At 51.7% G+C, this 26,864-nt stretch overlaps 1 protein-coding gene across 4 annotated transcripts; it reads left to right on the top strand.

The window, feature by feature from the left end:
- Positions 1–1,949: 1,949 nt before the first annotated feature.
- On the top strand, positions 1,950–25,687 carry MED12 (mediator complex subunit 12). Of its 4 annotated transcripts, none has more exons than XM_041000587.1 (45): positions 1,950–2,216; positions 2,730–2,834; positions 3,042–3,233; positions 3,743–3,902; positions 4,713–4,894; positions 5,087–5,197; positions 5,305–5,559; positions 5,936–6,082; positions 6,223–6,322; positions 6,443–6,579; positions 6,799–6,930; positions 7,285–7,411; positions 7,874–8,103; positions 9,134–9,214; positions 9,359–9,529; positions 9,735–9,879; positions 10,073–10,123; positions 10,469–10,587; positions 10,783–10,926; positions 11,392–11,555; positions 11,787–11,918; positions 12,330–12,557; positions 12,737–12,881; positions 13,078–13,198; positions 13,572–13,673; positions 13,775–13,888; positions 14,142–14,317; positions 14,480–14,659; positions 15,565–15,636; positions 16,393–16,526; positions 16,701–16,862; positions 17,126–17,237; positions 17,402–17,491; positions 18,024–18,133; positions 18,451–18,586; positions 18,796–18,957; positions 20,743–21,117; positions 21,320–21,473; positions 21,616–21,812; positions 21,989–22,066; positions 22,159–22,376; positions 24,088–24,319; positions 24,727–24,861; positions 25,068–25,149; positions 25,411–25,687. In XM_041000587.1, the coding sequence occupies exons 1-45, from the start codon at positions 2,118–2,120 to the stop codon at positions 25,452–25,454; spliced, it is 6,543 nt and encodes a 2,180-aa protein (XP_040856521.1). In that variant the 5' UTR covers positions 1,950–2,117; the 3' UTR covers positions 25,455–25,687. The 4 variants fall into 4 exon arrangements, with proteins under 4 accessions (XP_040856521.1, XP_040856529.1, XP_040856514.1 ...); XM_041000595.1 differs by having other exon boundaries at positions 2,009–2,216; positions 21,992–22,066; XM_041000580.1 differs by having other exon boundaries at positions 2,009–2,216; positions 24,706–24,861.
- Positions 25,688–26,864: the final 1,177 nt, after the last annotated feature.

Below are 26,864 nucleotides of genomic sequence, written 5' to 3'. Positions count from 1 at the left end.
TTTTCATTACAAAGTCAGATATACAGAGAGGAGGAGAGACAGAGAGGAGGATCCTTCATCTGATGATTCACTCCCCAAGTGACTGCAACGGCCGGTGCTGTCCCAATCCGAGGCCAGGATCCAGGAACTTCCTCCAGTCTCCCATGTGGGTACAGGTTCCCAAGGCTTTGGTCTGTCCTCGACTGCTTTCCCAGGCCATAAGCAGGGAGCTGGATGGGAAGTGGGGCTGCCAGGATTAGAACTGGCACCCATATGGGATCCTGGTGCTTTCAAGGTGAGGACTTAAGCTACTGGGCCACTGCGCTGGACCCTTGACCTCATTTCTGTAGAACATTCCCAAACTGTTGGTTCTCTTGCATTGCATGACCCCCATTTTCCCACTTAGCAGTACCTGCTCGGCCAGGGTGGCCTCCACCATCTAGCACTGGAAGCGGGCACTTCAGCCCTCTTGGGTGGGAGGCAGGAAAACAAGCTGCAGAGGAAAGTTTATAGCAGTAACATTGTTGGAAATACTTGGAAACAGTTGCAAGGTTCATCAGTAGATCAGCAAACAAACTTGCAACATCCCGAATAATATCATTCAGCACTGAAAAAACAGAGCTGGCAGGCCATGAAGAGATACGGGGGAGGTCTCCAGGGGGTAACAATATCAATATCAGTGGCTTCCTGAGTTGAGGAAGGGATGATTAGGCAAAACACGGAAGGTTTTTAGGGATGGATACATATCATGTCATGGTCCAAGTCCACAGAGTGCATGATGTGGAGAATGAGCCTTAATGTAAACCATGAAATCTGGGTGACAATGACACAAACTACACTGATGGCAGATATTGGGAATGCGGGAGGCTGTGGCAAGAGAGGCTACCTCGACACTCCTTCCAACTTTGCTGTGAACCTGTAACTAATCCCCCAAACTCCGTGCACCAATTTTAAGTCGTGTGTGTGTCTCCCACTCCTCTGTGTGTGTGAGTAATCGTTAATCTTCAAGGTTAGTTCAGATGTTGCCTCCTGGAAGACGTTCTTCTCGTCTTCTAATCAGAATTTGCTTCTTGTTCTGCATGTGCTTTAATGACATTCTGTTCTTTTCCTTTGTCACTGTTATTCTAACAGCTTGGTTCTGTCTTCTCTAGAAGAGGTTACTGTAACACAAAGACTGTGGCTCTGGAAGTAACAGAATCGGGACCCAGCTCTGTTACTGAGGGGCTGTATCATACCCTGGCAGTAATCCCTAAATCGTGAACCGTTTGTGGCTTGAAGGAGGTAATGGTTGAGAAGTAGTGACACTCTGCTGCAGTACTTGTTAACCGGGAATTCATGGATTCCTCTGTGACACATGCGTAGATCTGGGACTCTGCTTGCAAACTATGTGACATCCTGTGTGTGCACATGGATGTTTTTCTGGGAAGACTATTCATGGCTTGCCTCGACCTTTTAAAGGGTTTGCGTATCAAAAGAGATTAGGAACCTCTGTGCTAGACCAGAAGGGCCCGGAGGGATTAGGTCGGCGTTTCCGGGCTTAATAGGTGCTTTCTTGTGCATACATAGCTTCTAATCGGCACAACAGTGCTTTCAAGGAGGTATTAGCAAAGGCGTTTTTCCAACCCGGGAACGAAGAAACCAAGTGGCCTGTAAAAGGCAGTTTGCAAGCGAGGCAAAAATTACCGAGCATTTATTCTAGGCCGACAAGCGATCTGGGTGCTGCGAGCCAGGCACAGGCTAGAGTGCATGCAGCCCTACGGCTGCTTCCTTCTGGGCGGGTTCGCAGCCCTTCAGCATGACACGGGACTCGCGAGCTTTTCCCAGGTTTTCTCGGGAGCGAGATGGACTTTTCACCGCCAGGGTGGTAGAGCTCCCAGGCCGCGGAGCTCCGCCCCACCCCGGGCCAGGCCCCGCCCTCTCTGCAGTCGGTATTGTCCGCTGGTTCCCGGCGTCCCTCGGCTGCCCTCGGGAGTTTCCGGCAATGTTCGAGAGTTTCTAACGTGCCCCCCTTGTTGTCTCTCGGCTGCCGTCCTCCCGACCGCCGCCCCCCTTTTCGGCTCCCTCTCCCTCCTCCCCCCTCCCACTTCCCACCCTCAGTCTTGCCCTGCTGGCGCCTCTGGCATTACGGGCTGGGCAAGATGGCGGCCTTCGGGATCTTGAGCTACGAACACCGGCCTCTGAAACGGCCGCGGCTGGGGCCTCCCGATGTGTATCCTCAAGATCCCAAACAGAAGGAGGTACGGTGAAAAATCCGGATGTGCCAGGGGCCAGGGGCACGCGATCGTAGTCGATGAGGAGGCTTGGACGGTGGTGCCCGGCGTTGGGGGGTCGGGGGAGGGGGGAGTTCGCGGGGGGGCGGGGCGATGAGTGGGAGCAAAAGTCCCGAAAGGGGGAAGAGTAAAAGTGGTCTGCCTGCGGGGGAACCCAGCGCCTGGGGCTTTCCGGGCTGGGAATAAGGACCGCTGTGGCCACGCCAGAGGCACCCTGCTCTGCATACGCTGAGCGCAGAAAGTTGGCTCAGTCAGGTTGGGAGGGAAGTGATGTTGACAGAGCTCCGGGGGGTTAGGAATCTCAGTGACTGTGCCGGTGAGGGAGGCGGACCTGTGAGGGACTGAGTGGCCTGCTCTGAATCCTGCTGCTGCCCTTGCCCCCTGACTCCCTTCTCTTCCCTCTTTTTTTTCCACCACCTCTTCCTCCTAAGGTGAGGAGGTTTGGGGAGGATCCACTAAAATGCCATTTTCCTGCCTCAGGATGAACTGACGGCCTTGAATGTAAAACAAGGTTTCAATAACCAGCCTGCTGTCTCTGGGGACGAACATGGCAGTGCCAAGAACGTCAACTTCAATCCTGCTAAGGTGAGACAACCGTGCCAGGCTGAAGGAAAAGACTGGAGGAATCTCCAAAGCACCAAAGACCTTGGGTTAGCAAGGCTTAAAGCCACAATGTAAATGACCGAGTTTGCCTTAATAACCTAGTGCCACTACACTGACATTTGCCCAGCAAGCCCCTGACGACCTCTCTGCCCTTTCTTCCCCCCCTGACATGTACTTTTCTCCCTTCAGATCAGTTCGAACTTCAGCAGCATTATCGCAGAGAAGTTAAGGTGTAACACTCTCACAGACAGTGGGCGCAGGAAGCTCCAAGTAAACCAGAAGGACAACTTCTGGCTGGTCACTCCACGCTCCCAGAGTGCCATTAACACTTGGTTCACTGACCTGGCTGGCACCAAACCATTGACACAATTAGCCAAAAAGGTAAACTACTGTTTCTTGTTCTTCAGGCCAAGTGGGGGGTGTTGTTCGGGGAGTGGTTATTTAGTATCTTCCTGGTACCAGGTAAAGTAACTTGTGCGCAGGTGGTATGGTGTAGAAGGTTAAACTACTGCTTGGGATGCCCACATCCCATATTGGCATACTGGTTTTAGTCCTGGACGCTCCACTTCTAATCGAGCTTCCTGCTAATGCATCCCAAAAGGCAGCGAATAATGAATCAAGTACTTGGGCCTCTCATCCTCATGGAAGACCTGGATGCAATTATGGGCTCCTGACTTCAGCTTGACACAGCCCTCACTATTACAGAAATTTAGGGAGTGAGCCAGGGGATAGAAGGTTTCTTTCTCTCTCTGTGTGTGTTTCTCTCTTCTCTTTCTTGCTTACTCTGCCGTTCAAGTTGATGAAACATAAATAAATAAAGGTTTTTAAAAAGCTGCTTGGGTACGACCTCCTGAGTAATAGAAACCTCACTATTTGTAATGTCCACTCAGGTCCCCATTTTCAACAAGAAGGAAGAAGTGTTTGGGTACCTAGCAAAATACACAGTGCCTGTAATGCGGGCCGCCTGGCTCATTAAGATGACCTGTGCCTACTATGCAGCAATCACTGAGACCAAGGTTAAGAAGAGACCTGTCTTTGATCCTTTCATGGGTGAGTAACACCACAGGTTGCCTCAAACCCTCAGGATCATTCTACCTTCCTTGTCTGTAGTCTTTGCTTCTGCTTGTGTCTTGTACTCATAGACTCCATTAGTAAACCTTGAGTAATCTGGGTATCTGCTGCGTGCATGGACTGGGCTATAAAGATCAGTAAATGATCTCTCCCCTTAGAATGCTTGTTGTCTATCAGGGCTAACACATATGTACAAATAACAATTAAAGGTAGGAAGTGGTGTGTATCGAAGGAGGAGGCAGACGATTCTGTGAGACTTCAGTGAACAGAAAGCTCACTTTCTTTGGGGAATATCTTTGGGGAATCACTTTCTTTAGGAAGGAGAGTGGCATTTGGTTGTAAGCTAGGAGGACAAATGGAATTTAAAAGTATGGCAATTGGGGCTGGCATTTGCGATGCTAACATTCCATATCAGAGTGCTGATATGAGGCCTGGCTGCTCTGATTCAGCTCCCTGTTAATGCACCTGGGAAAGCAGCATATAATGGCCCAAGGGCTTTAGTCTGCCATCACCCATGCGGGAGAACAGGCTGGAGCTCCTAGCTGCCGGCTTCAACCTAGCTCAGCTGTGGCTTTTGGCAGCCATTTGGGGAATGAACCAGGAGATGGTAGATCTCTCTGTGTCTCTCCCAGTATGTATGTGTGCCCCTCTTTCTCTGTCCTTCTCCCTTTCAGAGAAATAAATAAATGTTTCAAAAGAAATATGGCGATGGAAGGGTAGGAGGAAGGTACAGAGGTGTTTTAAGTAGAAGGATAATATCATCTAGCCCTTTTAACTTCTTTCCTCCAGAATGGACTCAGATCATCACCAGGTACTTATGGGAACAGTTACAGAAGATGGCTGAGTATTACCGACCTGGGCCTACAGGAAGTGGGGGATGTGGTTCTACAGTAGGGCCCTTGCCCCATGATGTAGAGGTGGCAATCCGGCAGTGGGACTACAATGAAAAGCTGGCCATGTTCATGTTCCAGGTAGGGAACGGGGTACATGTTGCTTGGAGCATTGGATTGAGCCTGACCTCACCCCCTGTCGGTATAGGATATAACTTCCTTGCCATCTTACTCTAGTTGTGGTCCTCTTCCTCCCTTCCCTTACTTTATCTGCCTCATCTCTCATAAGTCCCTTGACTGAATTAATCTTATTGCCACCTCCTGTTTCCCTAGGATGGAATGTTGGACAGACATGAATTCCTGACCTGGGTGCTTGAGTGTTTTGAAAAAATCCGTCCCGGAGAGGATGAGTTGCTTAAACTTCTGCTGCCCCTATTGCTTCGAGTAAGGCCTAGGATTTTGGGTGGGTGGTCTAGGTGGGATCTGAGGAAGAAGTTAGAGAGCCGTGTCCTTGGCAAGAACTCGCGGCTCTGATGGCCATGTCTTCACAGTACTCCGGGGAATTCGTGCAGTCTGCATACCTTTCCCGCCGCCTTGCCTACTTCTGTACCCGGAGACTAGCCCTGCAGCTGGACGGCGTGAGCAGCCACTCATCTCATGTCATATCTGCACAGTCCACAAGCACTCTGCCTACCACCCCTGCTCCCCAGACCCCAACTAGCAGTACACCCTCAACTCCCTTTAGTGACCTGCTTCTGTGCCCCCAGCACCGACCCCTGGTTTTTGGCCTCAGCTGTATCCTTCAGGTAGGTACAAGGTAGAGCCGCGGCAGTGTTAAAGGAGAGCCTAAAAAGCAGCAGCTGCCCATCCTTGGGAGAATGGGATTGATTCCAAACTGAAGGTGGAAGGAGGCACTGAGTCCTTGCTTGGAGATTGTTGCTTCTCAGTAAGAGGGTGGCGTTGCCCTTTGGGGATTTTGGCAACCTCTTAATTCCCAGGCTAAATAATGGATCCAAAGGCTTTTAGGGAAGTAGATGAAGGAAGGGGTTGGGTATGGAGTGATGCCTGCTTTGGGGATTCACCATAACTTTAGATCCAAAATCCAAGGGTTGGGGCTTTTAATAGCATTCCAGAGAGATAGCCATGGTAACTGAGTTTGACTTTGCTCTTTCTGTCTGACAGACCATCCTCCTGTGTTGCCCTAGTGCCCTGGTTTGGCACTACTCGCTGACTGATAGCCGAATTAAAACTGGCTCACCACTTGACCACTTGCCGATAGCTCCCTCTAATCTGCCCATGCCGGAGGGCAATAGTGCCTTCACCCAGCAGGTAAGTCTGGCTGTCAGCCTGCAACTCCCAGTTTAGGATATGAGGTTAAATTACTCTTTCAGGTGTTGTGATTTGGAGGCTGGGCACTGTTTCCTTAGCCTAAGGCTGTGGCCTTTTTGCATCCTTGGAAACTTTCACAGGTCCGTGCAAAGTTGCGGGAAATTGAGCAGCAGATCAAGGAGCGGGGACAGGCAGTTGAGGTTCGCTGGTCTTTTGATAAATGCCAAGAAGCTACTGCAGGTGCGTATCAGAGAACAGAAACACATTTAAGGGAAGGCTGGGGTGGTCAGGACTATGCATCTGAGAGTAAGGATGCATTGGGGCCCTAGTTAAGTGCCCTTTACTGCTTTTCCTCTGCAGGCTTCACTATCGGTCGAGTGCTCCATACTTTGGAAGTGCTGGATAGCCATAGCTTCGAGCGCTCTGACTTTAGCAATTCTCTTGACTCACTTTGCAACCGAATCTTTGGACTGGGGCCCAGCAAGGATGGGCATGAGGTAAACAAGTAGGGGGACTAGAATGAGCAAAAAGTCACCGTGGCTTGTAGGAGAGGAAGGCATGGTGAAGCCTTGAAGCCAGGGGGGTGTCTGTAGAGCTGATCTTATGAGGCCGAGGAGCTTTGAAGAGTGGGCAGCAGTGTTTACGAAACTGGAACTTCATCCTTTATCCCCAATGTTTGTGCTATGCATTCCCGTCTGTCTTCCTTTGGTCTTCAGATTTCTTCAGATGATGATGCTGTGGTTTCACTGCTATGTGAATGGGCCGTCAGCTGCAAGCGTTCTGGCCGGCATCGTGCTATGGTGGTAGCCAAGCTCCTGGAGAAGAGACAGGCAGAGATTGAGGCTGAGGTGAGAGAGGAGAGGCTGAAGTTGGCTGATGGGAAGGTTGGAGACTCATTGAGATGGAAGTGGGACTGAAGTTAAAGGTGCGAGAATAGAGTGGAAAAGAGGTAGAGAACCTAAAGGGGAACTCAAGGACCTAAGTCCAAAGTAGAAGGGAGTATATTGATGTCAAGTTAAAAGAAGGGACCAGCACCTTCTTGGTAGATGGTAAAGGAAACCGAGATCGTGGGGCGAGAGAGAGGGGAAATAGAAGTGAAAAGTGTGGGATCAAGGCAAAACAGGACATAGTTTAAGGGTAGCAAATTAAGGAATAAAGAAGCAAATGAATTCAGACCTATGATTTGTTGTCTTCTCCCATAGCGCTGTGGAGAATCAGAAGCCGCAGATGAGAAGGGCTCCGTCGCCTCTGGCTCCCTTTCTGCTCCAAGCGCTCCTATTTTCCAGGATGTTCTCCTGCAGTTTCTGGATACACAGGCTCCCATGCTGAGTATGAGCCCCTGTCACCTTTTACTCTGTCTAGACTCAATTGCCAACCCCCATCATCAGAAAGCATAATGGGGTTGGGGAGACGCAACAGGGAGATCTTGACTGTAATGCAGAATGACTTTTTGACATAATTTTAGTTCCTGTTCATCTCGGAGTTTCAGAGTAGAGAAATAGAAGAATAAAAATGGGAATGTGTGGCTGAAGCTCTTGCACTCTACAAATAGCAGTAAAGAAGCTCTATTTCTTTCTGAGCCGGAGTATAGAGTAATACACTGGGGTAACCAACCACACTTTGCCCCTTAGCCAGGTTTTTTTTTTTTTTTCCCCCGTCATGGCAATCATTCCCTCAGTGTGTCCATCTCCTGGGCCCTCTAGGAACACCCTGTTTGAGGTATGCCCCTCTTTTTGTGCCCACCTCTCTGGTGTTCTTCCTAACTCAGCTGTCTGCCTTCTCTCCCTGCAGCGGACCCCCGAAGTGAGAGCGAGCGGGTGGAATTCTTTAATTTGGTTCTGCTCTTCTGTGAACTCATTCGCCACGATGTTTTCTCCCACAACATGTACACTTGCACTCTCATCTCCCGAGGGGACCTCGCCTTTGGAGCCCCTGGTCCCCGGCCTCCCTCTCCTTTTGATGATCCGGCCGATGACCCAGAGCGCAAGGAGGCTGAGGGTAGCAGCAGTAGCAAGCTGGAGGTGAGCGGGCTGTTCCTGACTGTCCAGTTGTTCTGGTGACACTCCTGTCATCAAGACTCCACCAGCCCTCTGAGAGTCTCTTCTGCCCAGTAAGGGTAGTATAACCTTTGGGGTTGTTATTGTTCATTTAATATTTGCAATATCTCTGTAAAATATTGGGCTTTTTGAAATGCTTATTTGCTTATTTTTAACTGCTTATAAAGAAAAGTGGCAAAGAGAGACAGACAAAGACAGGTGAGGTGGCAAAAAAAAAAAAAAAAAATCTTTCAACTACTGCTTTACTCCTCAAACATCCACAATAGCCAGGGATGGGTCAGGTCAAAGCCAGGAAGCTGGAACCACATACAGGTCTCCCACTTGAGTAGTAGGAACTCAAGCACTGGACCCAACTTCTGCTCTCTCCCAGAATGCATTAATAGGAAGCTAGGTTGGACATGGAGTAACCAGGATGTGAATCTGATATGGGATGTAGGTGTCACAAGCAACAGCTTAACCTGCCATACAGAAACACATGCCAGTGTAAGGTACACTTTATCCTCAAATTTGAAGATTTATTTCCATTGTAAAGACAGATTTACAGAGAGAAGGAGAAAAAGAAAGATCTTCCATCTGCTAGTTCATGTCCCAAGTGGCTTCAACAGCCAGAGTTGGGCTGATCTGAAGCCAAAACTCAGGAGCCTCCTCAGGGTCTCATGGGCGCAGGGTCTCAAGGCTTTGGGCCATCCTCCACTGCTCTCTCAGGCCACAAGCATGGAGTTGGATGAAAAGTGAAGCAGCCAGGACATAAACTGGTGCCCATATGGGATCCTGGCACTTAAAAGGGGGGGAGGATCAGCCAATTGAGTCATTGTGCTGGGCCCTATTCTGCATTTGAAGCTGAGGGCAACTGAGGCCCTCAGTGGTTTCATGTCTGGACAGGGCTTGAATTCAGATGCAGCATGCTCACCTTCCTTCACGTCTCCTCTGAACTCAGTGGCAAGGCACAGCTTTGTAGGGCTCCAGCAACTTGGCTTGTATTCTGTGCCTTTAGGATCCAGGGCTGTCAGAATCTATGGACATTGACCCTAGCTCCAGTGTGCTCTTTGAGGACATGGAGAAGCCTGACTTCTCAGTAAGTTAGATCCTGAGCTTGGAGGAATCCAGCTCCTTAGATCCTCCCGTTATGCCTCTCGGGGGCGGGGGGAGTTTTCTTGACGCCCTCCTATCTACTCCTCCTTTTTCTTCTAAATGTCCTGCCCTTTCACCTTTCTCTCAGTTGTTTTCTCCTACTATGCCTTGTGAGGGGAAGGGCAGCCCCTCCCCTGAGAAACCAGATGTTGAAAAGGAGGTGAAGCCCCCACCCAAAGAGAAGATCGAGGGGACCCTTGGGGTCCTCTATGACCAGCCACGACACGTGCAGTACGCCACACACTTTCCCATTCCTCAGGTACTGTTGCCTCCCACCTTGTGGCACTCCACTTTGAGCCTAGGTTTCTGCCCGAAAAGAATTTGCTGAGGGTTGGAGCTGTTGCTGAGGGTATGGGTATGTCGGGAAGGGGCCTGGGCATGGGGCTGCCGAGAAGGACAAAGCATGCTTGTAAGTAGAGGGTAGAAGAGTTGTGCTGGAGTCTGACAGTGCTGCCGGGATGCAGGAGGAATCATGCAGCCATGAGTGCAACCAGCGCTTGGTCGTGCTATTTGGGGTGGGAAAGCAGCGAGACGATGCCCGCCACGCCATCAAGAAAATCACCAAGGATATCCTGAAGGTTCTGAACCGCAAGGGAACTGCAGAAACTGGTGGGTGAGAGGCTCCTTGAATGGATCCCCCCCATCCACCAACCCCTCCCTGCCACTGCCACAGTGCCCTAGTCAGTCTTCCCCTCCCCAGCATAGGGAACCCCCCCAGCCATGTCCCGATGTCCTGTCTCTTAGAGTCTCCTGAGAGCTCTAGTCCTTTTGAAACTTCCCCCCTCATTCCCCCCCTCTGCAGACCAGCTTGCTCCTATTGTGCCTCTGAATCCTGGAGACCTGACATTCTTAGGTACCTCACAGTAAGCCCCATACTGCCCTCCCGCCCTCCCCCTTCCCGCCCTCCACCTAGCACCTCCCCATATGTACTCCTCCAAGGTCCACAGAGTCTGTGGTCCTCTAAACCTTGGCTTCACTGTCCCCTTCCTCCCTCCCTCCCCTGTCCCTCCCTTGACCCTCCCTTCCCTTCTACCCTCTTCCTTCCTCTCCTTCCCTACCTCCCCTCCCCTCCCCTTCCCTCCCTCCCTCCTGCCCCCATAGCCTTCTCTCCATACCCACTCCCCCCACCCAGCTCCCTACCCCCAGTCAGCTAGTTATCTGTTGCGTCCTAACTGGACCTTTTCAACTGTCCCCTCAGGTGGGGAGGATGGACAGAAGCGGCGACGTAACCGGCCTGAAGCCTTCCCCACTGCTGAAGATATCTTTGCTAAGTTCCAGCACCTTTCACACTATGACCAACACCAGGTCACAGCTCAGGTGTGGGCCTCAGCCCAGCCCCTTCCCGTATTCTGGTCTCCTGTCCTGTCCAGTTTTCCTGTCTTCCTTATCTTTTGTTTTCCCCCTAGGCAGGCCAGGCCTGCTGGTTTCAGCCCCTTTCACCATCATCCTTTCCTGCTTCCCTGGTTCTTCTTCCCTCCCTCCACTCCCGCTCACTCCCACTGCCCTTATCAGGTCTCCCGGAATGTTCTGGAGCAGATCACGAGCTTTGCCCTTGGCATGTCATACCACTTGCCTCTGGTGCAGCATGTGCAGTTCATCTTCGACCTCATGGAATATTCACTCAGCATCAGTGGCCTCATCGACTTTGCCATTCAGGTGGGGAAGTTGGGGGAGATAAGGGTGGAGGCAGAAGCTGGCGCTGTGGAGGGCCATGAGGTCAGGGCTAGGGGCTCCAGCCAGTTTCCCTGGGCGGGACGTTTGGAGGGACAGAGAGACTAGCACAGGGGGAGGGTGGGGCGGGGAACAAGGGTGGAGAGTGGAACGAGGGTGGAGAGTGGAACATGAGCTGAGATTGCAGGAATAGAGACTTAAGTGCTCCCTGGGGAGGCCCAAGAAACAGATTAGAGCATTGGGCACAGACCGTCCTCCCACTGTGGCCTTCACAGAACTGTATCCTAGAGACTGGGAAGAGGTGTTGTTAATAAAATAAAGGACAGTGGCATATGGTAACAGGGCCCAGGGGCTTGGGCCAGGCCTCAGCCACTCTCCTCCCTGGAAGGAGGGGTTTGTGTGCAACATGAGGGCCCCCATCTCAGCTCTCACCTCCATTCACCCTGCTAGCTGCTGAATGAATTGAGCGTTGTTGAGGCCGAGCTGCTTCTCAAGTCCTCGGATCTGGTGGGCAGCTACACTACCAGCCTATGCCTGTGCATCGTGGCGGTCTTGCGGCACTATCATGCCTGCCTCATCCTCAACCAGGACCAGATGGCACAGGTCTTCGAGGGGTAAGCAGGGCCTTCCACAGAACTCGAAGGCACAAGGCTCCAGCACAGGCCTATGTACACGGGCCAGGGAAGAGCACGTGACCTCACACCATGGGGAGACACCTGCCAGTCAAGTGGAGACAGACTAGTGTTGCCGAGACTTGAATCTGTTTCAAGGGATCTTCATGCCCCAGGGAGCAGGGGGGTTGCATGCCACCTGCTGACCCCTCCTGGCTGACCTTTCCCCGGCAGGCTGTGTGGCGTAGTGAAGCATGGAATGAACCGGTCAGATGGCTCCTCCGCAGAACGCTGTATCCTCGCTTATCTCTATGATCTATATACCTCCTGTAGCCATTTAAAGAGCAAATTTGGGGAACTCTTCAGGTAAGAGAGGTGGGAGGGAAAGGCTAATGGAGGGGGCCTGGTCCCGTCTCCTTGCTGTGACCACTTGACTCAGAAGCTAAGCACAGCCCAAGCCCCTGCTGTCTGTCCGGGACCGTTTATGGACCATGTTCTCGGCATGTTACTGCATCATTGAGAGCAGGCCTTGTTCCACTGGCTTTGCCTGCAGCCCGTGTCTGTGGGGAACGTGCTCTTTGTTCCTGCCCTCTAGCCCAGGCCCCTGTTCTCATCTCACGTGGTTCCTTTCTTGCCTTGAGTCTGCTTTGTCCCTTCACTCTTTTTCAACCCAAGCTCTCTCTTCCCCAGTTTTTTCCCCTCCCCTTTCCTCCCTGCCCCTCCAGCTCACCAGGCTTCCTTCCACACTACTTCTCTCCTTTGATCCCGCCCTTGTAGTGACTTCTGCTCAAAAGTGAAGAACACCATTTACTGCAATGTGGAGCCATCAGAATCCAATATGCGCTGGGCGCCCGAGTTCATGATCGACACTCTGGAAAACCCCGCAGCTCACACCTTCACCTATACAGGGCTGGGCAAGAGCCTTAGTGAGAACCCTGCAAACCGCTACAGCTTTGTCTGCAATGCCCTTATGCACGTCTGTGTGGGGCATCATGATCCTGATAGGTATGGGGTATACCGAGTGAGATGTGGGCACCGCCCCCCTGCCTGGTATGGGGAGGGGTAAGATAGCCAGGGAGGTTCCTGTAGCCTTGATTGTTACCAGGGGAGCTGAGATGAGCAGTGAGTGAATCTGAGGTTTGTGGAGCGAGGCCTTTGCTGATGGTACCTATGCTTTTCCCTAGGGTGAATGACATCGCAATTTTGTGTGCTGAGCTCACCGGCTATTGCAAGTCCCTGAGTGCTGAATGGCTAGGGGTCCTTAAGGCCTTGTGCTGCTCCTCCAACAATGGCACTTGTGGCTTCAATGACCTTCTCTGCAACGTAGATGTGAGACTTAGCATGGAGTATGGCTGTGGCTGGGGGATAAGGGAGGAGGAGATGGGGCAGTTGCCAGGGCAGGGGTCTGCTCACGATCCTTAAAGGTAGTCAAGTGGATGAGCGTGCCCAAGAGTAGAGACCTGCCACTCCAAGCAGGCCCTTTCTGCACACTGAGTCACAATGACTTGTCTGCTTTGTCCTGCAGGTCAGTGACCTGTCTTTTCACGACTCCCTGGCCACTTTTGTTGCTATCCTCATCGCTCGGCAGTGTTTGCTTCTGGAAGATCTGATTCGCTGTGCCGCCATTCCTTCACTCCTTAATGCTGGTGAACACACTGATCTGTATCCCCCTAAAACTTCTAGGCCCCACATTTCAGTCCACACTCAATGGTTATCCTCACATAGGACAGTGCTTAGACCCTGCTGGCCCTCACCGAAGGCCACTGCTCGAGTGTGCAGCTGGCTAGAAGGAGTCTGTTTTTCCAGCCCTGGAGGATCTGCAGGCCTGGACTTTGCAGTTGTTGACTCCATGGCTACAAAGCAGTTCCCAGCTCTACCTCACCATTAGAATTATCTTACAGTTTTGCCTTTCATCTTATCTCATCTGCCTTATGCCCCCCACCCCAACCCCCAGCACATGCACGCAGACACACACACATCCATAAACAGCTCTTGCAATTCTGCTTTTGTTCCTTGTAGCCTGTAGTGAGCAGGACTCTGAGCCTGGAGCCCGGCTCACCTGCCGCATCCTCCTGCACCTTTTCAAGACCCCACAGCTCAATCCTTGCCAGTCGGATGGAAGTAAGTGACCCTGAAACAAGTCAGCCAGCAGTAGAAATCGTGGCTCCCTTACCCCCACCCTTTCTACTTGGGCTTGCCCTCACTTCAAGCTCCCTCCCCAGACAAGCCTACTGTAGGAATCCGCTCCTCCTGTGACCGCCACCTGCTGGCTGCCTCCCAGAACCGCATCGTGGATGGAGCTGTGTTTGCTGTTCTCAAGGCTGTGTTTGTACTGGGTACGGGGATAGGAAGGGAGTGGTGCCAGAAGTGTGTATCGGGTGGAGTGCCAGTTAAACTACAAGGGACAGTCTTTCTCCCTCCTGAAGGTGGTCTCTCTGACCTCTGGGGAAGCGGGGCAGGAGAGAAGTATGCCTGTGTCCCGTAGGGCAGAATTCGGAAAGTTTTTGCCCCTGTGTGGGCCTGGGGCAAGCCGCCATACAGGATTCTGATCTCACTCTGCCCTTCCTATCTCCTACCCATGAACCACAGGGGATGCGGAGCTGAAGGGCTCTGGCTTCACCGTGACAGGAGGGACAGAAGAACTTCCAGAGGAGGAAGGAGGAGGTGGCAATGGTGGTCGGAGGCAGGGTGGCCGCAACATCTCTGTGGAGACAGCCAGTCTGGATGTCTATGCCAAATACGTGCTACGCAGCATCTGCCAACAGGTCAGCCTCACCTTCCCCCCATGCCTCAGAATAATATAGCCCTGTCTCTAGCCCCTGATCGTTGCTACCATATGTCATGTTTCTTGACAAACCCTGGCCCATCTGCCTTATCCCCAAGCCCCTCACTGTCTGCCCCTACTCCTGCTGATTATCACTCCTCAGGAATGGGTAGGAGAACGTTGTCTTAAGTCACTGTGTGAGGACAGCAATGACCTCCAAGACCCAGTGTTGAGCAGTGCCCAGGCACAGCGCCTCATGCAGCTCATCTGCTACCCACATCGACTGCTGGACAATGAGGATGGTGAAAACCCTCAGCGGCAACGCATCAAGCGGATCCTACAGGTCGGCTGAGGGAAAGGCGATTGGTCAGGGCAGAAGCAGTGGGATGGCCCAGTCTGGAGAGAAGCAGTGGGAATCTGGCAGAAAACAGAGGGTGCTAGAGAGGGAGACTGACGGGGATGTAGCAGAAACACAGTGAGAGCAATGACTCCAACGTGGGTTTAGGAATAAATCCCGTGTGGCCCAGGTTCCAGTGTCAAAGCAGTAGGTGAAGGCCCAGCTGTTGGGAGTGAGTATTAGCTTATCTGTAGCAGGCCTCATTTTAGGCCTTGTGTGTTTGGTAACTGGGTCCTGACTCAGGGACTGAATTGTAATATCCATTCTTTATAGAGTGCTATGCTCTCCACATGCACTTTCTTATTAAATCCTCACACCCCTGCAAAGTTGCTCTGAGTATGCCTGCTGGCTAGAGGAGGAGACTGAGTCCCAAAAAAGGTTAAGGAAACTTGTCCAAGGCCGCATAGCTGGCTAGTACGTTGAGAGTCAGTACATGGACCCAGGTCTGCCCATGCCTTTTTAAAGTTAGCACTTGGACATGGCCTGGCAGACTCTGTAGGACTCTGAAAGGTTGTCTTAGAAAGTCCCATTGGGAACTCTGAGCAGTGGGGCTGAGCAGGAGTAGCAGGCTGCATCCTAAATGGCAAGGATGGAAAGGCTGAGCACTAAGCAGCCCTGAAGCTAAGGGGTGTGAGTCTCTGGAGCAGCAGTGTGGGCAAAGGCATCTTTCCTGAGTCATTCTGAAAATAGGCTGCATGTATAGCATTTGAAAACCTGTCCTGAGGGTGGGGCTAGCAGCACCTTCTAGACCTTCGGGAGGCTGAGTCGAGCCTGGGAGATTGAAAGCTAGCCCCAGGCTGTTGGGGTTCTGGGGGAAGGTGATGACAACCAGTTTGTGGCCTCTGTCACAGAACTTGGACCAGTGGACCATGCGCCAGTCTTCTCTGGAGCTGCAACTCATGATCAAGCAGACGCCTAACAACGTGAGTAGTACCCCAGCCCTCCCTCTCCCATGGCCACATCTAGGTCTGTGTATTAGGAAACTAAGTCCCTGTGGGGAAAGCTAAGTCTTATCCTTAGGTTCATTTTTGTTTTCTTAAAGATTTTTTACTTTATTTGAAAGGCAGAGCAGGAGAGAGAGAGAGATTGAGCTTCCATCCACTGGTTCACTCCTCAACTGATTGCCAGAGCTGGACTGGTCTGAAACCAGGAGCCAGGAGCTTTATTTGGTTCTCCTATATAGGAATAGGGACCCAAACACCTGAGCTATCCTCCACTGCTTTCCCAGTCCTCATTAGCAGGGAGCTGGATCAGATGTGGAGCAGCCATCCAGGACTCTTAACTAGTACTCATATGGGATGCCAGTGTTGCAGGTGGCAACTTAACCTGTTGTGCCATGATGTCAGCCCCACACATGATTTCTTGAGCAGAGAGAGATAAGAAAGGATGGGAAGATGGCAAGCATATGGAGCTGGTGATAAGGAAAATGGGTTGGGAGTGTTAGAGCTATTGGGATGTGGTGGTAGAACCCATTGCTGTAGTCCCAGATGGGAGATTTGTGAAGGGGAAGATAGTGGGAAGAACTGGGGAGACGCAGAGGTGCTAGAAGGCATAAATCCTGCTAGACCTTGCCGCCCATCAGGTGCTCTTATTTGCCCTCATGTCCCATCCCCTCTCATCCATTTTCCTTTCCCTCTAGCTACCTATTATAGCATGTCTCTGCCTTCCATCCTCCCCAGGAGATGAACTCCCTCTTGGAGAACATTGCCAAGGCCACAATTGAGGTTTTCCAGCAGTCTGCAGAGACAGGGTCATCTTCTGGAAGCACTGCAAGCAACATGCCCAGCAGCAGCAAGACCAAGCCTGTGCTCAGGTTGGGTAGAAATGTGCTAGGGCCCCCCCCTTTTTTTGTGAGTTTCTCTTTTGGCCCCATGAATAGCATCCACCACATGGTCTTGCTGGGCATGTTCATCGAGGAAAGGAGAGGATAGCTTGTTCTGATCTGGCCAGTTCCCCTATAACTCCATGTCTTCTATCTTTCCTCCAGCTCTCTTGAGCGCTCTGGTGTATGGCTGGTGGCTCCCCTTATTGCTAAACTGCCCACTTCAGTCCAGGGACACGTATTAAAGGCTGCTGGGGAGGAATTGGAAAAGGGTCAGCACCTGGGATCCTCTTCCCGCAAAGAACGTGATCGACAAAAGCAGAAAAGGTAAAGGATTCTGGAAGGACCAGGATTGAGGGGGGTAGAGAGGTGAAGGGGAAGGCCCAGGACAGAGTAGAAGTTGACACTGAGGGTTGATGATAAACCACATAAGAAAGTGGAAGATCAGGGCCCAAGATTGGGTATTTCTGAGCAAAAGGTTGTACCTTAATAGGAATAGAGCTGGGGGCTTGGCATAAAGGAGGTTAGAAGGTGAGTCTCACTCTCTAATCCATAGTCTCCCTTTTTGTTTCCTTTCCTCCTGTTGGTAGCATGTCTCTGCTGAGCCAGCAGCCCTTTTTGTCACTGGTGCTGACATGTCTGAAGGGGCAGGATGAGCAACGGGAGGGACTCCTTACCTCCCTCCACAGCCAGGTGCACCAGGTACAGGTCCCAAGCCACAGAGGGTGGGTGGGAGGGAAGGGATTGAGGCACCTGTGAGGCCGTCCCGTACTGGAGACTTTGAGCACTTGCTGACACGCACATTGGATGCTTCACTGTGAAGAGAAGATCCCTGACCCTACACGCAACTTGTTTTTCTGTCCTAGATTGTGAAAAATTGGCGAGATGGCCAGTACTTGGATGATTGCAAACCAAAGCAGCTAATGCATGAGGCACTCAAGCTGAGGCTCAACCTGGTAAGAAAGGGAGCTGGGTAGAATAAGGGAGATGGAGAGGCTGGCAATAGAAGACGACCCTGGCTAGGGATTGCAAGGCTTAGGGTAGAGGCCCCAGATTTTTTTTCTGAGACTTCAAGGATTAAACATGCTCTCCTAAAGCACATGGGACCTAAAAATGGTTCTTGGCACTGGATCACTGTGGTCAGGGGCCAGTAGGTTGTGTGCATACCCTGGAGCCTTTCAAGGACTCTGTTTGAGTATCCTCTACCATGGCTGGACCCTAAAAACCTTGGAATTCCACTGTGGAATGCTAAATGCAATCATGGAGATTGTCTGGCCCAACTCCCATTGTCTGATAAGAAAGCAAATAGAATCTCCAAGATGTTCAAAAATTTAGTCATCAGCTGAGATCATGTAGCAAATCCTAGGTCCAACTGAACAACCTGGGCTCAAGTGTCATGAGTCCCACTCAACCCCACTCCTAAGCTAAGCTCTTCTTCAATGCTGGCTGTCATCCCTGAGCCATCTGAATGCCTTCTGGCCCTGGCAGGTAGGGGGCATGTTTGACACGGTGCAGCGCAGCACCCAGCAGACCACAGAGTGGGCCATGCTCCTCCTGGACGTCATCATCAGCGGCACTGTTGACATGCAGTCCAACAAGTAAAGCATCCCTGCCCCTATCTGCCCCATGGTTCATTCCCCCAGAGGGTCCCCCTGCCCCATGCCCGGTACATGATCCACTGGTCAGTGTGGCTGATGCCCTGGACCCCACAATCCTCAGTTCCTCACCCAGTTTTGTTGCCCCTGGGATGACGTGTCCAGCACTCCTGTCTGCTTGTAAATACCTCCCCTGACCCCATGAACACACACACACACACACACACACACACACACACACACACACACATATACACTGAGGCCTTTTTCTCTCTTAACTTTTTTTTTTCTGGATTTTTCCTTGATTCCCTGTCCCACAGTGAACTCTTCACTACTGTGTTGGACATGCTGAGCGTCCTCATCAATGGGACGTTGGCTGCAGACATGTCTAGCATCTCTCAGGGCAGCATGGAGGAAAACAAGCGTGCATACATGAACCTAGTAAAGAAGCTGCAGGTGAGTACAGAGTGCTGGGCTCTCAGCATATTCTCCTCTGATTTGGCATTTTCTATCTGGTCTCATCAGGAATTTCATTCTGGCCCACAGCCTCAACCCTTCCCTTTCATGTGCTTTTTACTTCCTGTCCCTCTTTTTTTTTTTCTTTTGGTTGTTGTTGTCTTGTTTTTGTAACTCTGAACTCTTGTCCCTTCTCCTCGTGCCTGCAGAAGGAGTTGGGGGAGCGCCAGTCAGACAGTCTGGAAAAGGTTCGCCAGCTGCTGCCACTACCCAAACAGAACCGAGATGTCATCACGTGTGAACCCCAGGGCTCCCTCATCGACACCAAGGGCAACAAGATTGCTGGCTTTGATTCCATCTTCAAGAAGGAGGCATGTTCCTTTGTCTTCCCACAACTCTGCCCCTTGTCCTCTTGGAGCCAGAAGTGCCCCTGCATTAACCCCAGGGCTACAAAGAGATTCTGTAGGCTCAGGAGTCCACTGGGCTTGGCCAGTGGCAAAAGCCTTCTCTGGTGTTTTCAGTGAATCATTTACCTTTCCTTATAAGGTATCTCCCCATCTTCCAAGTCCCACCCTCTTTGCTCTCTCCCTTAACCCGCTCCACTCCAACTTCTCTGTGCCCCATCTTCCTCTTGCCTCTGCCCCACCAGCTACCTGTCTGGTCCCCATCCCTCTGTCTGGCTAATGAGACAGTTCTGTCACCAGCCCTACCACCCCATCACTGCAGCTGCCTCTTGTCCCTCTCTGTCATTGGTGGTATCTGTTGAGTAGCCGTAATCCTTACATACTGCAGCTCTGAGAGGAAAAGAAGTATGCAGGGCTTCAAGTCTAAGGTTCAGCCCATCTGAACCTGTGTTGCTTTTACTGAGCCATCTGACTCTTTCTCCCTGCCTGCCACTCTTCACCTGCTCTCCAGCTGCTTCTTTCTTTTTCTAAAGATTTATTTGGGGCGGGGGGAGTTAGATTTACAGAGAGAAAGAGAGACAAAGATCTTCCATCTGCTGCTTCGCTCCTAAGTGGCCACAATGGCTGGAGCTGAGCCGAGCCAGAGCTACAAGCCAGGAACTTCTTCCAGGTCTCCCACATAGGTACAGGGTCTTAAGGCTATGGGGCATCCTCTACTGCCTTCCCAGGCCATAGGCAGGGAGGTGGATGGGAAGTGGAACAGCTGGGAAATGAACTGATGCCCATATGGGATCCCAGCACATGCAAGACAAGGATTTGGCCATTAGACTATTACGCTGGGCCCTCTGGCTATCTCTTTATTGGGCTTTCTGGTTCTCTGTTTCTTTTTCTGTCTTTACTCAGTCTCTCTCTCTCTCCCCCTCCCTCCCTTTTTCCTTCCCTCCCTCCCTCCCTCTCTCCCTCCCTCTCTCTGTCTCCTGCCTTCCCTCCCTTCTTGATTTTACCTCAGTCTTCCTCGGAAGTTCACTCAGCCTCCTCCTCCCACACTCATCCCCTTGTCTATGTCTTGGCTCCTTCCCCTGCCTCTTCCTCTTGCATCTTTTACCATGCCTTCATCTCTCCCCTTTGCCCTCCCTGCCCTCGTAACACTTGCCTCTGCACAGAATTCATGCAAAATATGTAGTCTAGGGACATATGCATGGATTGAGCATATTTTGCTCCACAACAAACTTTATTTGTGTGTTTACATATTTGAAAAACAGAATGACAGGTAGGGAGAGACAGAGAGGTCTTCCGTTCATTGGTTCACTCCCCAAATGACCACAGCAGCCAGGGCAAGGTCAAACTGAAACCATAAGCTAGGAACTCCATCCAGGTCTCCCACATGGGTGGCAGGGGACCAAGCACTTGGGCCATCTTCCATTGCTTTCCCAGGTGTGGGAGCAGGGAGCTGGATTGGAAATGGAACAGCTGGATTCTGATATGGGAATGCCCAATTTCTTGTGCAGTGGGTTAACATGCCATGCCACAACACCAGCCTCACAAACTTACCTTTGCATTCCAGCTTCATGAACTTGTTGAAGTTCCCTCACATGTGTCCTGATCAGCCTCTCTTCCTTTCTTTCGCCCGGAGCCTCCCTCTGATTATTCTTGGTTTTCTATCACCAGACCCCTCACCCTCCTCTGCCAGTTCCCGACATCCGTTTTATTTCTGAGTGTTGACGGCTCATTGTTTCTCATTTTCTGGAGCAGGGTCTACAGGTCTCCACCAAACAGAAGATCTCCCCATGGGATCTCCTGGAGGGCTTGAAGCTCTCTGGGCCTCTCTCATGGGGCTGGTTCGGGACTGTCCGGGTCGACCGCCGAGTATCTCGAGGAGAGGAACAACAGCGGCTATTGCTCTACCACACACACCTGAGGCCCCGGCCCCGTGCCTATTACCTAGAGCCATTGCCACTGCCTCCAGAAGATGAAGAGCCCCCTGCCCCCACCCTGCTGGAGCCTGAGAAAAAGGTTCCAGAACCCCCCAAAACTGACAAGCCTGGGGCTGCTCCGCCTAACACGGAGGAGCGCAAGAAGAAGCCCACCAAGGGCAAGAAGCGCAACCAGACAACTACCAAGACCGAGGCAAGTGCTGCATCCTCTCCCAGGACTCCCACAGCTGCTTCCCTTGGAACTTTACTGTGCGTGGTTGTGGGAGGGCTGGGTGGCGAAGGCTGCTGTTGGCATAATTACAAAGCCAATCGAGTCAACCTAGTTCCTCTTGGCCCCATCCTGTCTGTCTGCCCTCCAGCTTCGGGCTACTTACTATCCCATGCCATTCACACAGGACTATGGAATGGGCCCAGGACGGAGCGGGCCCTATGGTGTGACAGTGCCTCCAGACCTCCTGCACCATACAAACCCTGGCTCCATTCCCCATATTAACTACAGGACGAATAATCCCATAGGCCTGTACACCCAGAACCAGCCGCTCCCTGCAGGTGAGTGGCAGCTGTGGGGAATGATGGAGTTAACAAGCCTCCTACTGCTGGGAGCTCCAGAAGAGGAGACCACTGAGTAAGAGACAGGAAGGGGGTGGTAGAGGTGAGGAACCAGAAGATGTCACTGTGCTCTCCTTTCCAGGTGGCCCACGCGTGGATCCCTACCGCCCTGTGCGACTACCAATGCAGAAGCTGCCACCTCGACCAACATACCCTGGAGTGCTGCCCACGAATATGACTGGCGTCATGGGCCTAGAACCTTCTTCTTACAAGACATCTGTGTACCGACAGCAGCAACCTGCGGTACCCCAAGGACAGCGCCTTCGCCAACAGCTCCAGGCAAAGATAGTGAGAGGGGCTGTAGGGAGGACTGTCGGGGGAGGGACTTTCTGAGGATCACAGCATTGGCACAGACACTTGGGATCCTCACAGGGACAATGCAAGATGGCAGATGGCAAGATGGGAGGTGGCAGAGAGTGTTTTCTGACTTGAAGTTTTCTTCTTTTGCCTTATAGCAGAGTCAGGGGATGTTGGGACAGTCGTCTGTGCATCAGATGACTCCCAGCTCTTCCTACGGTTTGCAGACCTCCCAGGTAAGGACCCAGGCTCATGAGACTCAGGGAAAGCAGGACGAATGGCTCCACACACCCTTGCCCGTGACTCCCTCTCTCCTTCTTCCCTACAGGGCTATACTTCTTATGTTTCTCATGTGGGACTGCAGCAGCACACAGGCCCTGCAGGTACCATGGTGCCCCCCAGCTACTCCAGCCAGCCTTATCAGAGCACCCACCCTTCTACCAATCCTACTCTTGTAGATCCTACACGCCACCTGCAGCAGCGGCCCAGTGGCTATGTGCACCAGCAGGCCCCAACCTATGGACATGGACTGACCTCCACTCAAAGGTACCAGAAGTAATGGTGAGCTAGCTGGAGACCCTGCAGTATGAGGAAGCAGGTGCCCTGGGGAAATTCCACAGCTAGAGGTAGGAGCAGTCAGAACTCTTGCAGGACTTGAGGATGCCTATCTGACCACGTAGTCCATAACCGCCAAAAGTTGGAGCTGGAAGGGATGTCTGAGACCAGTAATCTCACATGCAGTTCCCAAACATTTTTTCTAAGTTCCAGAGAAGCCAGGTGGGTCATGGATCCAACTCTAATAACAAAAAATCAGGAGTTCTTAGTAACTCAAACTGATAAGGAGTCACAAAGCTAGGGTTGAGCCGTTCACAAGGAGGGACTAATGAACAAACTTTCCCACCATGATTACTGTTGATCAAGCCTGTGTCTTGAGACTATGCAGGTGAAAACCCTGGAAGGGACGCTGACTAACTGGCCACTGGGTACCAACAATATGCCAGGACTGGGTGAGGTGAGGGAAGACCGTAAAACAAAGCAAAAATAGTCTCTTGCACCGAAGAATTTTTACTACACTTGGAAAGATGAGACTTACCCAGAGTATTTAGAGAACATTCAGAACAAAGATATAATCAGGTGTGCTGTTGTGTCCTGTGAAGTAAAATAGAAATTTGGGGGGGGTAGGGAAAGTGTGCGATAATATCAGTGTGGGCCTGAGTCATCAGAGTCGCATGCAGGGGGTCAGCCTTAGGATGGCCTTTGAAGGAGAGCTGTGCTTGGGGTTTACAGGACTGGGGATAAGGAAGAGCATTCCAGAGAAAAGACGTAATATGAATAAAGACATGGAGGCCAAGATACACAGAGTTAGAGGGCTAGAAAGAAGGAGCTTGGATGGGGTATAGAAAATCTGAACTTAGGTCGGAGAAGGAGGGCTGCAATGTGCCTGAATGCCCTAGCTGTAGAATTGAGATTTTGAGCAGAATGAAAAGAGTGAGACATGTGGGATGAGTGGAGAGGATGCCCAGCAAAAGGTGGGAGAAACCATGAGACTTGCCCAGCAGACAGTCTGACAGATGTAGATAGGGAGGGCAAAGGAATAGAGCACCTTGGAGTGGTATTGGGGGACAAGAGTTACAACTAAAGACCTCAAGTGAGTGTTTTTAGAATTCCTATCACATGCTCCAATGGATTTTTACTTTCATAAGAAGGAAAAAAAAAATAGTTGGACTAAATTGAAGCATTCCTGACCACCAAAATGGAGTATCATCTTGTGCCTTATTCCCAATCTGTCAGTCCCCCAAAGGGCTCCTCTTGTTAGCAGTAAGAAAAATGGATGAATCAGATCAGGGATACAGGACTCTATTACCTAGTTGTTTGTTTATCTGAAGCAGAGATATGTATAAGCAGAGCCTTTGGGTACCAGCTTTCTGCCCCAAATGCCCACAATGAAAGCCATGAGCTGGGGACCGAGCCCAGGTATCTCCCAAAGATTGCAGGAACTCAGTCACTTGAGCCTTCACTTCTGCCTCCTTAGGGTCTGCATTAGCAGGAAGTTAGAGTCAGGTGCCAGAGCTGTACATCAGATGCAGGCCCTTAAATATGGGATGCAAACATCTTAAGCAGTTTCTTAACCACTAGGATTAAATGTCTACCACCAACCCAGGGCTCAAACTCCCTATGGACCTCCCTCTCTGCCCTCCCTCTTCCTCCTCCTCCTTCTCCTGCCATGCCTTGACCTTTGGCCCTTTCCTCTTTGGAGGTTTTCACACCAGACACTGCAGCAGACACCCATGATAGCTACCATGGCTCCACTGAGTGCCCAGGGTGTGCAGGCGGGCGTCCGCTCTGCTTCCATCTTGCCTGAGCAGCAGCAGCAGCAACAGCAGCAGCAGCAGCAACAACAGCAGCAGCAGCAGCAGCAGCAGCAGCAACAGCAACAGCAACAACAGTATCACATCCGGCAGCAACAGCAGCAACAGCAGATACTGAGGGTAAGGCCCAGGCAGCTCACCTGGGACCCGAGAACCCAGGGGGTGAGGGAGCCAGGCAGAAGCTGTTACCACATTGCTACCAAGACTAAAGGAGGCTGGGCACTAAAGCTGCAGGGGTGGAGTGCTTGGCCTAGGGTGGGGCTTACTAAGCCCCTGCCCTCCTCAGTTCCCTTTTGTCTTCTGAGGAGCCCTCCTGGCAGGGAGGAGTCTGCTGGAGAGTCTTGATTTAATAGCTGGTAGGGCAGCCACGTAAGAAGGGAAGACCATGGGCCCAGCGTTTCCTGCCTGTCTCCAGGCCCGGAACCTCCCCCCCCCCCCCCCCGCCTCCGTCCAGCCCTCCCCATCCCTGCACCTCACAGTCCTGGCTCCCTCGTTCCTCTTCAGAGAGGTCTCCTATGTTCTCCCAGCAGCAACAGCAACAGCAACAGCAGCAGCAGCAACAGCAACAGCAACAGCAACAGCAACAACAGCCACCGCAACACCAGCAGCAGCCACCGCAACAGGCAGCTCCTCCCCAACCACAGCCCCAGTCTCAGCCCCAGGTAGCTGCTTCACTACAGCCCCAGGCTCAGGGACAGCTGGCCCCCAGCCTGGGCATGGAGCCAATGAAGCAACCTGGGGGACGGGACGGAATGGGGGAGAGCTGGGAGGCAAGGCACAACCCTCTCCAGAAGGGTTGGGAGACAAGACTGAAAGGGGGAGGTGGCAGGTTGGAAGATCCATCTTGCACTTCCCATTTCTATCCCAGTTTCAGCGCCAGGGGCTTCAGCAGACTCAGCAGCAGCAGCAGACAGCGGCTTTGGTTCGGCAGCTCCAACAACAGCTCTCCAGTAGGTCCACCTTCCTTCCCAGGGAGAGCCCTGTGGGGTACATGTGGCCTTGGGGTGGGGCAGAAGTAGCCAAGGTAGTGGCTTAGGCCTAAGGGTTAAAGCAGTGGGAGAGGGAAGAAGCTAGCTCTTCCCTCGTTCCCCAGCCTCTGCTCCCTCTCCCCTTTTCCTTCCCCTCCCCTGGAGCCTAAACAGTTTTTTCTCTCTGTATATATCTGCACCTTGCTTATTCTCCCAACCCTGATCATTTCTGGTTTTTCACAGATACCCAGCCACAGCCCAGCACCAACATATTTGGACGCTACTGAGCCACCTGGAAGAACTGCTTGTACACTGGATGTGGCCCCATCCTTCCCTCTGAATTCCCCAGTCCCCTGCCTGGGCTAGCACCAGTAGTGGTTGGGGCCCCTCCCTCAGGCTCCATTTTTACTGAGTTTTTAGTATTTTTGTTAATGTGAAGCATTGAGCTGTTGGGTTTTGTATATTATTTATATAGACACCCCAGAGCTGTTGCACCCAATACACAAAGCTTCTTTGCAAAGGGTGTGTGTGAGTCCTGCATGGCTGGAAAGGGTGGTCAGTCGGGCCAGGGCTGGGGGGCCACACCCACCAGTGAGAGCCTTCAGTCTGTTCAGATCCACTCCCCTAGTTCATCTCTCACCCCTGAATGTCTTAATTTTGATTGAATGGCCACCCTCTTCTTCCCTTCCCCACCCTAGCAACATACCAAGATAGAGGACCCTTTCTGTCTTCAACAGGGCAACTTAACTTCTCAGCCCAGTGAGGCAACTTCCTCACAGTTTGTCTCCATGGAGGGAGTAGGCCACTGGGGCTGGAGCACAGGGAAGCCAATCAATGTAACTTGCTTTCCTTCTCCAACACCACAGATGTAACTGGGTCTCCAGTAGGCCAGGGGTGGAATGAAGCCTGTAGTGTGGTCCCCACCATGCACCATGTGGCATCCTTCTAGTCAGATGCTAAAATACATCCCCCAAAGTCAGCATTTCTGGGATGAAAAGAAAATGTCTCTCATTGGCATATGTCATCATAAAATGGGCAGTGGGAGGATGGTGTGGGGCTGGGAGGAAGAGAGACCAAAAGCAACGCCCTTTGCTCTTTGCCCTGTTGCTAGAACTACTTGTTTTCCCATGACTGCTTGCTTCCCCCTCCCCTGGGGGCCACCCAAGATGACTGCTGCTCACTCTCATTTTGCAGTAGAGAAAACTCAAAGCTCTTGCTGCAGAGTTGCATTTGAAGCTGTGACAGTGTTGGTCTCGAGCCCCTTGCCATCATGTGGGGGCCTCTGATCTGAAGCTATCCAAGAGAGTCAACTGGTTTACTCTGAGTCTTGGGGTCTGCGTAGCTTGGGCTGTGAGAGAACTAGCCCAGCCTTGTAGGGTGGTACAGGGTGGTTTGATGACTCAAAGATAACATCCAAACTATAGTTAGACTTAATACTGTGAAGTATTCAAGTGTGCTGGTCAAGACAAAACAAAACACGAATATGAATCAATAGCCAAATTATAAAGCAAAATCCCCTTTGAGGTCCATGAAGCCCTTTCTCCATGGGATTTACCACATTCAAGAGTTGGGCTTGCATGCAATGGCATGCCCTGACAGGGTGAAGGGCACCACAACTCAGACTTGCTCTCTTCTGACCCAGCTTTTGACATAAACATTCTGAGAAGCAACAAGGGAACAGGGTGGGCTAGGCTAAA

The sequence above is a fragment of the Ochotona curzoniae genome, unplaced genomic scaffold, assembly GCF_017591425.1.
Source record: "Ochotona curzoniae isolate NIBS_2020 unplaced genomic scaffold, NIBS_Ocur_1.0 contig_1274, whole genome shotgun sequence".
NCBI classification, from domain to species: Eukaryota; Metazoa; Chordata; class Mammalia; order Lagomorpha; family Ochotonidae; genus Ochotona; species Ochotona curzoniae.
Note: the sequence above shows the minus strand (reverse complement) of the source record. Positions and strands in the feature narration are given on the sequence as shown.

What these genes read in the sequence shown, in the direction of transcription:
- MED12 (XM_041000580.1), top strand. Translation starts at nt 2,118, where the DNA reads ATGGCGGCCTTCGGGATCTTGAGCTACGAACACCGGCCTCTGAAACGG. An exon ending in ATGCCAAGAAGCTACTGCAG is followed by an intron (nt 6,323 to 6,442) that starts GTGCGTATCAGA and finishes TTTCCTCTGCAG; the next exon opens with GCTTCACTATCGGTCGAGTG. An exon ending in ATTCCATCTTCAAGAAGGAG is followed by an intron (nt 18,958 to 20,742) that starts GCATGTTCCTTT and finishes TTTCTGGAGCAG; the next exon opens with GGTCTACAGGTCTCCACCAA.